This window comes from Vulpes lagopus, chromosome 3 (genome assembly GCF_018345385.1).
Source record: "Vulpes lagopus strain Blue_001 chromosome 3, ASM1834538v1, whole genome shotgun sequence".
NCBI lineage: Eukaryota > Metazoa > Chordata > Mammalia > Carnivora > Canidae > Vulpes > Vulpes lagopus.
The window spans coordinates 64675727-64685684 of NC_054826.1; the positions used below are offsets into that span (position 1 = coordinate 64675727).

General features: G+C 36.3%; 1 protein-coding gene across 2 annotated transcripts in view; it reads left to right on the top strand.

The window, feature by feature from the left end:
* The window catches only part of ECD (ecdysoneless cell cycle regulator), a 30782-nt gene that overhangs the window by 18183 nt on the left and 2641 nt on the right, over nt 1–9958 (top strand). The window contains exons 10-14 of one of the 2 annotated variants that reach the window (XM_041749092.1): nt 4399–4505; nt 4638–4821; nt 6143–6210; nt 7906–8120; nt 9622–9832. In XM_041749092.1, the coding sequence (XP_041605026.1) occupies nt 4399–4505; nt 4638–4821; nt 6143–6210; nt 7906–8120; nt 9622–9832 (785 nt within the window). Of the gene's footprint in view, nt 1–4398; nt 4506–4637; nt 4822–6142; nt 6211–7905; nt 8121–9621; nt 9908–9958 lie in introns of those variants that run through there. The other variant, XM_041749093.1, reaches the window with a different exon arrangement.

Genomic DNA, 9958 nt, shown 5'->3' on the forward strand with positions numbered 1-9958 from the left:
CCCCATATCCATCTAGTTATATATAAAAATTTGTGTCCTGCCCCTAATTTTTACTCATTATAATCTTACTTTTCCCCATGACATTAAAAGGTCTTTATAAGCATAATTTTAAAGAGCTCCACAACATTTCAACAAATTGATGTATCATAACTTACCAGATTTTTACTACTGGAGAAAGAATTATAAGTAACTTACATGGCCAGCATTTTAAATAGTGTTGCAAAAGAGACTCCCATTCCTCAAACAAGGAAAACTTCTCAACAGTTTAAAACCAAACTCACATCTCCCACCAAAACGTATTCCCAGTGTTGTTGTTGTTGTTTTTTAAGTACCTGGATTAATATCATAGACTGTTTCCCACTTCTTGTCACCTAGACTCCCTGGCTCTCCTTGTATCCAGTCCCTTGATCCTTTTTATTATCATGTTGTATCTTGAATTTTTTTTTTTTTTACCACCCACTTACTCTAATTACTTCTTTTTCTTTTTTTTTTCTTACTTCTTGAATTATGGCAATACCTACACTTGTTTCCTAACCTCTAATGACTCTTCTCTTCCAAAGCAACCATTAGAGCCAGGAGAATATGCCTGAAATATATCTTCAATCATCTTTAATCCCTTTCCTAAAAATTATTAGATTGTAACAATGAAAAATTGAATAATGTAAGTATCCATCAATAGTAGATAAATGAATTGCAATGTATTTGTATGATGGACTACTATCCATTAGTTAACCAGAGATTAGCTAAATGTACGTAATTCTAATCCAGGATTTCTCAACCTTGGCACTGTTGACATTTTGGACCAGATAATTTTTTGTTGTGGAGAACTGTTCTGTGCATTATAGGATATTTAGCAACATCCCTCACTTCTACCCAGTAAATGCCAGTAGCACTCCACGCCACCTCCAATTGTGACAACCAAAAATATCACCAGACATTGCCAGATGTCCTCTGGGAGCAAAATTATCCCCAGTTGAAAACCACTGATCTAAATAAATAGATTTTGAAAACATGATGTTGAGTGAAAAAAGCAAGTTGTAAATATGTAGAGTATGGATGTTATACATATAAAAATGTTTAGTACACAAAATGCCATATGTTATTTATGGATACGTATATATCCATTCATTCAACAAATATTTGTTGAGTATCTCTTATGTATGTATCTCCCCAATTCCAGGCACTGGGGATATAACAGGTGAACCGGGAGTCTCCCTGCCTTATGAAGCTTATATGCTAGTGTAGGAGAAAGACAATAGATGTTAGATGGTGATAAGTGCTTTGAAGTGAAAACAGTATATGAGGAGAGGGATGAACAGGCTGCTATTCTAAAGACTGATTGGTTGATTGATTGATTGATTGATTGATTTAGAGAGCACAAAAGGAAAGAGGGGGAGAGGAAGAGAGAGAATCCATAAGCAGACTCTGTGCTGAGTGTGGAGCCTGATGTGAGGCTCAGCTGCACGACGCTGAGATCATGACCTGAGCTAAGACCAAGAGTCCGTCCCTTACCCAACTGAGCCACCCAGGTGCCACTAGGATGTCTGAGATTCTGTTTGAGAAGGGATATAAATGAAGTGAGGGAATGAGGCATACAGGTATCTGAAGGAATAAAATTCCAGAGAAAGAGAACAAACAGCAAACACAACATAAATACATGTGTGTGCACTCAATGGACCAGACCAGAAGGATATTTGCAAGAGCAGTCACCTCTGGGCAGTAATGAAATGGATTAGAACTGATAGTGTTGGTTATCAAAGGAAAAATATTAGCTGTAACTATAGTCATATATATCATTTGTTTAATTTTTTATGCTAAATATATAAGGGTAATCAGTCATACCTTTAGACTAGAAGTAAGTATAACAATATAATTCTAGGTAGTGGGGATATGATCATTTGTTATATAATCTTTTTTTTTTTCTGTGTCTTTTGGACTTGTCTATATTATTTAAATCTCTTAAAACAAAAATTTAAAATAAAAAAGAAGCCATCAGTGATCACCCACGGCTTATTTCATTGAGTCCAAACTTAGCCATTTCAGGCTCACTGTGCTCTCATCCCAGTCCATCTGTTCAGCTCATCCTCCATACTTATGCCAAACTGAACACCATTTGCTTTGTGAACACACTCTGTACTTCTTTGCTTTTATACAGATGCTCATTTCCCCCTTTGCCTGAAGTTCTTCTACCCTGTCTTATTTGTCAAAATCTTCCCCGTTCTCTTTTTTTTTTTTTTTTTTTTTAAGATTTATTTACTTAAAGAGAAAGGGAGAGCGTGTGTGAGCAGGGGGAGGGGTAGAGGGAGAGGGAGAGGGAGAGAGAATCTCAAGCTGACTCCCCGCTGAGTGCAGGGTTCAATCTCATGACACAGATCATAACCTGAGTTGAAATCAAGAGTTTGGGGATCCCTGGGTGGCGCAGCGGTTTGGCGCCCGCCTTTGGCCCAGGGCACGATCCTGGAGACCCAGGATCGAATCCCACGTCGGGCTCCCAGTGCATGGAGCCTGCTTCTCCCTCTGCCTATGTCTCTGCCTCTCTCTCTCTCTCTCTTTGTGTGACTATCATAAATAAAATAAATAAAAAAAGAAATCAAGAGTTTGGACACTTGGGACGCCTAGGTGGCTCAGTGGTTTAGCACCTGCCTTTGGCCGAGGGTGTGATCCTGGAGTCCCGGGATCGAGTTCCGCATCGGGCTCTCGGCATGGAGCCTGCTTCTCCCTCTGCCTGTGACTCTGCCTCTCTGTGTGTGTCTCTCGTGAATAAATAAATAAAATCATAAAAAAAAAAAAAAAAGAGTTGGTTGCTTAACTGACAGAGTCACCCAGGCAGCCCCCACCCCATTCTTTAAGGCCTAACTCAACTACTTCCATGGTCTTTATCATTTTTTTAAAACTTTTCTGTAGTTAATATGATTAATTACTTTCTCCTGTGACTCTTCACAGCATTTGGTCCAACTCTATGACTGGTGTTCCATATGGCCTGCTGCAGAACCAAAGGTTACATGGATACATGTAACCAGTGGATACATCTCTGAACCTCCATACTCCATTTCAGTCTCAGCAGTTTTTCTTTTTCAGCTTTATTGAGATATAATTGAGGAACAAAATCATAAAATATTTAATGTGTACATCATGGTGACTTGATATATGTACACATGGAGGGATCTAGTTAATTGGCAGTTCCATCACCTCTCATATTTATCTTTATGGTGGGCAATGAGAACATTTAAGTTCTACTCTCTGAGCAGATTTCAATTATATGATACAGTGTTATCAACTATAGTCACCATGCTTTAAATTAGATCCTTAGAGGTATTTAGAAACTTTGTACCTTTTTACCAACCTCTCCTTATTTTCCTCACTCCTTAGTCCCTGGCAACTACTTTTCTACTGTCTCTATGACCTTTATTTTATTTTTGAGATTCCACATATGTGTGATACCATGTAGTATTTATCATTCTCTATTTGGTTTATTCCATTAGCATAATGCCCTCAAGTTCAATCCATTTCACAAATAACAGTATTTCCTTCTTTCACATACATATTTCTCTAGATAATATATTTCTCTAGATAATATAGCACTGGATAAAGGATATCTCCTTTATCCAGTCAACAATTGGTAAACACTCACTAGGTGGTTTCCATTATCTTAGCTGTTGTGAGTAATGCTGCAGTAAAGGGAATTGCAGGTATCTCTTCAATATTCCTTTTTCATTTCCTTTAATATATACCCAAAAGCAGAATTGCTGGATCGTATGGTAATTCTATTTTTAATTTTTTAAGAAACCTTCATACTGTTTTTCATAGCGGTTGCACCAATTTACATTCCCACCAACAGTGCATGAGGATTCCCTTTTCTCCACATCCTTACCAACTCGCTTATCTTTTTGGTAATAGCCATTCTGACTGGTGTGAAGTGAGGTCGTATCTCATTGTGATTTTGATCTGTATTTCCTGATAATTAGTGATGTGAGTGCCTTTTTATGTACCTGTTGACCATTTGTACATCTTTGGAAAAATATTTATTCAGGTCCTCTGCCCATTTTTAAATCAGATTGTTTTTTACTATTGAGTTGTGTGAGTTCTTTATATATTTTGGATATTAACCCTTCATCAGATGTATGATTTTGCAAACATTTTCTCCCATTCAGTAGGTTACCTTTTCAGTTTGATGATTTCCTTTGCTGTACAAAGCGGTTTTCTTTGAGCTCTTTTTATATTTTAGAGTTCCTGTTAAAATTTTATTTGAGAAAAAGAGGTCTGTAACCTAAAACAATTGTTTAAAAACAAATTAGATTAGATAATTCCTCCCAGCCTTAAAATACTATTTTTTGTGACTATTATTCAGCTCTGTCTTATGAAAAAATCCCTATGTCTTTTTTTTTTTTTTTTTTATAGCTCTCTTGCTATGAGCCCAGGTGAAGAAATCTTAACCTTATTACAGACCATGCCATTTGATATAGAAGAGCTTAAGAAGGAAGAAGCTAATCTTCCCCCAGAAGATGGTAAGTGATGGACCAGGATAGAGTTAGGATTAGGGAAAATGAAAATATTCCACTAAGTCTCACAGGGCATTTCACTGAGAATACTTGATATGCGAGTTTGGTATGGCGGCATCATGTTTTCTTCTTTTTCAGATGACCAGTGGTTAGATCTCTCACCAGATCAACTGGACCAACTACTGCAGGAAGTTGCTGGCAAAAAAGAAGCAGAGCCTATTTCCAAGAAGGAAGAACAGAACTATGACTTAAATCAAGTCTCAGAAAGTATGAAAGCTTTCATATCCAAAGTCTCAACCCACAAAGGAGCAGAGCTGCCTCGGTAATTTGTGTTAGAATATAAATATCTAAGTAGCTAGAATGCAGGTGTTGAAGTCATCTAGTCATTGCCATTTCCACCCTTTTATTTTTCTTTTCAGTAAATGATTTGTACTGCTGTGTTTCTTCTTTTGGTGCCTAATACCATGATGAGTTATCTGGAGTTGTATTTCTAATAGCCTGATTCTTTGCAATTCTTAAAGTAAGTCAGACTACTCAACAGATCTAAAAGCTTCCATCCCAGAGCTGTGCAAGGAAATCGTACATTTTACTCTTTAAACTTTTACTCAGAATCTTACGGACTCTTAACATCTAGCTCTCAGCAAATCAACACTTCCAATCTCCCACCCCACAAGCAGATTGGAAGCTTCATATTCAAAAGAGGGAGATTAAAGAGCTCATCAGAGAAGAAATAATAACAGAAGAAATGGGAAGTTACATTTGGCAAGTAATAGAAAAGTAAGGTAGATGGAATTGTCACTTAAACAGCAAATATATCTTTATTCGTGTTGATGCTCTTGAGCCTCATGAGAAGATTAAAATTTATATTCTGTATTCTCTCTTTAAGAAAAGAGATTGAGTAGGGAGACGCCTGGGTGGCTCAATCAGTTAAGTGTCCAACTCTTTTTTTTTTTTTTTTAATAAAGATTTTATTTATTTATTCATGAGAGACACACAGAGAGAGAGAGGCAGAGACACAGGCAGAGGGAGAAGCAGGCTCCATGTAGGGAGCCCGACGTGGGAGTTGATCCCAGGTCTCCAGGATCACGCCCTGGGCTAAAGGCAGCGCTAAACCACTGAGCCACCCGGGCTGCCCAAGTGTCCAACTCTATCTCAGCTCAGGTCTTGATCTCAGGGTTGTGAGTTCAAGCCTCCACACTCAGTGTGGAGCCAGCTTTTAAAAAAAGAAAAAAGAAAGCAGAGATAAGAGAAAGTATGTTCTTACTTTTAAAAGTTTGGTTCTTAAACAAATAGACTTTCTTAAAATTAACTCAGATATGTGATTTCGCCTGCTGGTGTGTGTGTGTGTGTGTGTGTGTGTGTGTGTGTGTGTGTGTGTGTGTCTTGTGGGAAGTACAGGGTGGGTAGGTCCCTGAATCAACATAAGTTAAATATGCATAAACAAAGTGAAATTTTTACTTTTATTTATCAGTCTTTCCCATTTCTTTTGCTTTGCAAGACCATTTAAACTACAGTTTTTCTTGCTCCAATTATTTTGAGATCATATCTATGGTAGTGTTCCTAAGAATGGCACTGCCTTTAAAAAAAAAAAATGCCAGAGAGTTGTATTCAAGATAAATGATTTTTTTCCTTTAATCTTACAGAGAACCTTCTGAGGCTCCAGTCACTTTTGATGCAGATTCTTTTCTTAATTATTTTGACAAAATTTTAGGTAAGTTACATTGTGATGTTTATTTTCATTTTGAAATGGTAAATAGCAAAGCTGTTGCTAGAGAACTGGAGCATTGGATCTCTTGAGGTCAGAGTATTTGCTTTTGCCTCATGATTTTGAATTGCTTTCAGTCATAAACTTCTGCCCAGTTGAATGATTTTGCAGAGGATGCTTAGCTCAGTGCCTAACATACTAGCTGCTCATTGAATATTTGTTGAGTGAGTGAATGCTGTGGCTAGATATGGTTTTACCTTGGGTCCCATGTTATACTGTTTTTTCTCTTTTAAACTTACTGTACTTAACACTAATAATAAAAAGACAAATAGCCCAATTTTTTTTTTAAGATTTTATGTATTTATTTCATGAGAGACACAGAGAGAGGCAGAGATGCAGACAGAGGGAGAAGCAAGACCCCCCCGAAGGGGAACCCGATGTGGGACCCGATCCCAGGACTCTGGGATTACACTCTGAGCCAAAGGCAAATGCTCAACCACTGAGCCACCCAGGCATCCCTAAATAGCCCAATTTAAAACAAAAACAAAGAATATAAATAAGCAATGCCTTGAAGAAGAAATATAGACAAATAAATATTGGAAAATAGTTAACTGTTTCTAATAAGTAAATACACAATGCAAAATAACTTATTTTTTTGCCTATTATATTGGCAAAGGTTTAAAATATTCACAATACTGAGTTTTCTCAAGAGTTGAAGAAATGAGCACTGTCAAACCATGAGTGTGGAAGTGTAGGATTTTTTTTTTACAGGGCATTTTGGTACTCTAGAGAGTTTATAACCTTTGACATAGAAATCACTTCCAGGAATTTTCTCTATGAAAAAGACACATATGTGCTAAGATGGTGATTACATCATTGTAGTAGCAAAAAATGGGAATATCCTAAATGTCCATGGAAAAGGAAATGGTTAAATAATTTATATTACATCCATATTATTAAATATTGTGCGATCTTAAGAAAAAATGAGGCCCATCTGTATGTTTTCACAAAGAAGGACTTCTAAGACATAAATAAGTAGAAAAGCAAACCATTGTTCAATATGTATAAATATGTAAAAAAAATAATTATTTTTTTAAATTATGTTTTTATACATACGTACAAAACTGCATAAAGGCCTGGGTACCCAGGGATGCTTAACTCTGGGAAGAGAATTAGAGGTGAGATAGTAATAACTCTGTATGGGTTGAAATTTATATCAAAATAATTCATGTATTTTGTAGCTTTTAATTTTTTTAAGTAAAAAATTTTTGTGACCAAATTCATAATTTAAAAAAAGCTAAATTCGGGATCCCTGGGTGGCGCAGCGGTTTGGCGCCTGCCTTTGGCCCAGGGCGCGATCCTGGAGACCCAGGATCGAAACCCACATCGGGCTCCCGGTGCATGGAGCCTGCTTCTCCCTCTGCCTATGTCTCTGCCTCTCTCTCTCTCTCTCGCTCTGTGACTATCATAAATAAATTTAAAAAATTAAAAAAAAAAAAAAAAAGCTAAATTTTTCAGCTCAACCTGTATACTTTCTGGAAATATCTGCCTGCAGTACCATTTTCCAGAAGGGATTTTTATGAAGTAATTTACCTCTGTTTATTGGTCCTTTTCTGCAGGTAATATTTAATTAACTCTTTGGAGAGGTATAATCACTCAAAAAATTACTATATGGCTCTTTCTGTGTTGGGGTCTGTGTAGGGCCAAGTCCTCATGAATCAGACTCCGATGATCTGGATGAGGAAGACTTTGAATGTTTAGATAGTGATGATGACTTGGATCTTAAAACAGAGGAGGCTGGGGAAGAAGCATCTGTAAAAGGTACTCTTAATAATCTCAAGTCATACATGGCCCAGATGGACCGGGAATTGGCATATACCAGCATTGGCAAAAGTTTCACCACTCAGAAGCAAATGGTATGTGTGTGTTTAACCTCTCCCTCTGTCTAAATATCTTACTGTTATGAAGGAGAGCTGAAATTATATTTTATCTTAGTTTTCCTTTTCTTTCCTTTTTTTTTTTTTATTTGTGATCCTTTTTTGGTGATGATTTTGATTTTTTTTAATTTGAAATAAATAAGAATGTAAGATTGCTAATATTTCCCTAACTAATAAGATAAAGGATTATAAATCTTGTTCTCCTAAATATAGTTTAATTATATTACTTCTTCTATGTTATCCATTAGGATTTAAAAGAAAAAGTCATACGATGTGGTCAGACTAGTTTGTAGTTGCTCTCTACTGCCAACAGCTTACACAGAGTTTTTAAAAACAGAAAGGATCTTAAATATCCAAATAATTTTCAAGTCTTAATAGTGTGTTTTGTGTTTTCTCAATTCCAAATAAAGAATTCAGCTTCCACTAATTTTTTTTATCCTAGTTTTTATACCAGCAGTGTCTAACCTGGACCTAATAGACACATGAAATAGAGTGGACTCTCAAATTTGAGGGATTAGGGCTTGAAATCCAGCTCAGCCATCCACTGACTATATCCATGAACTAGTAATTCTTGTCATAGAATTCATATAGAACTAAATGAGACAACAGAAAAATACATAATGTGGCCCTTATCTCAACATTCTTCATCTTGCTTTGATCATCTAAACCACATTTAAACTAAAGTCATTTCCAATATTGCCCAAACCTAACAGAAACCAAGAAACCATGTTAAACTTCTCTAAAGCAGTGTTTCTAAAATATTAGTATGCATATGAGCCATTTAAAGATCTAAGTAAAAGAGAAGTAAAGTAAAATATAGAAAATAAAATGTAGACTGTAGTTAAGTAGATCTGGGCTGAAGCCTGAGATCTTACGTGTCTAACAAGCTCCCAAGCAACACACATGCTACTGATTCATGGACTGCACTTTGAATAGACAAGATACTCAGGTCTATAAATCAAGGTACAATCTTTCAAATCCTTTCCCTAACCTGTGAAACCAGAGGCTCAAGTAACAGTTTGGAATCTTTGTGGTTGGACTCCACAGAGCCTCAGGTTTTTACTTTAAGTTTTTTCATTGGGGGAAAAAAAGAAATCTAGGTTTTTTTTAATCTAAAAAAATAGATTTTTTTTTTTTTTAAGCGTTCCTTTTTGCAGATCTCTTAAACTCTTAGGCAAGCTATAAATATGTCTCCTTAACCCTGGTTATCTCCCTTGGGCTATTTCAAAATAGGGAAAAAATCCAATTTACAAAAGCTTTTCCTAGAAAGAAGTGTGTTATAATCTTTGGAACCAAATTCTAATATGTGTGTTAAATTGTGAAGTTTTTGGACTTCATTTTTATTATTCTATCATTAAGGATAAGAAATTTCCTGTTTAATTTAGAATTTAGTTTTACATCGTTGCTTAGTTTTTATTGTAACTACCATCTACCCTAACGGCCTGTTATCCCATGATTTTGTTTTCTCTCTCTAAATAAGGAATCTCTATCCCAGACTACCAATAATAATTCGGATGAGGAAAATTCTGGTGCAGGAGGATCTGTTATGACACCAGTGGATGTAGACCTGAACCTGGTTTCAAATATACTGGAATCCTATAGTTCCCAAGCTGGACTGGCAGGACCTGCGTCCAACCTTTTACAAAGCATGGGAGTACAGCTGCCTGATAACAGTGATCACAGACCCACAAGTAAGCCAACACAAGATTAGCCGGCACACCTAGGCTCTTTTTTTTCTTCTTAAATAAATATTGAGTCTGACTGTGCTCATGTCTAGTTTAGATGACTCATTTAGTAAAAATGTTTCTTCAGTACAA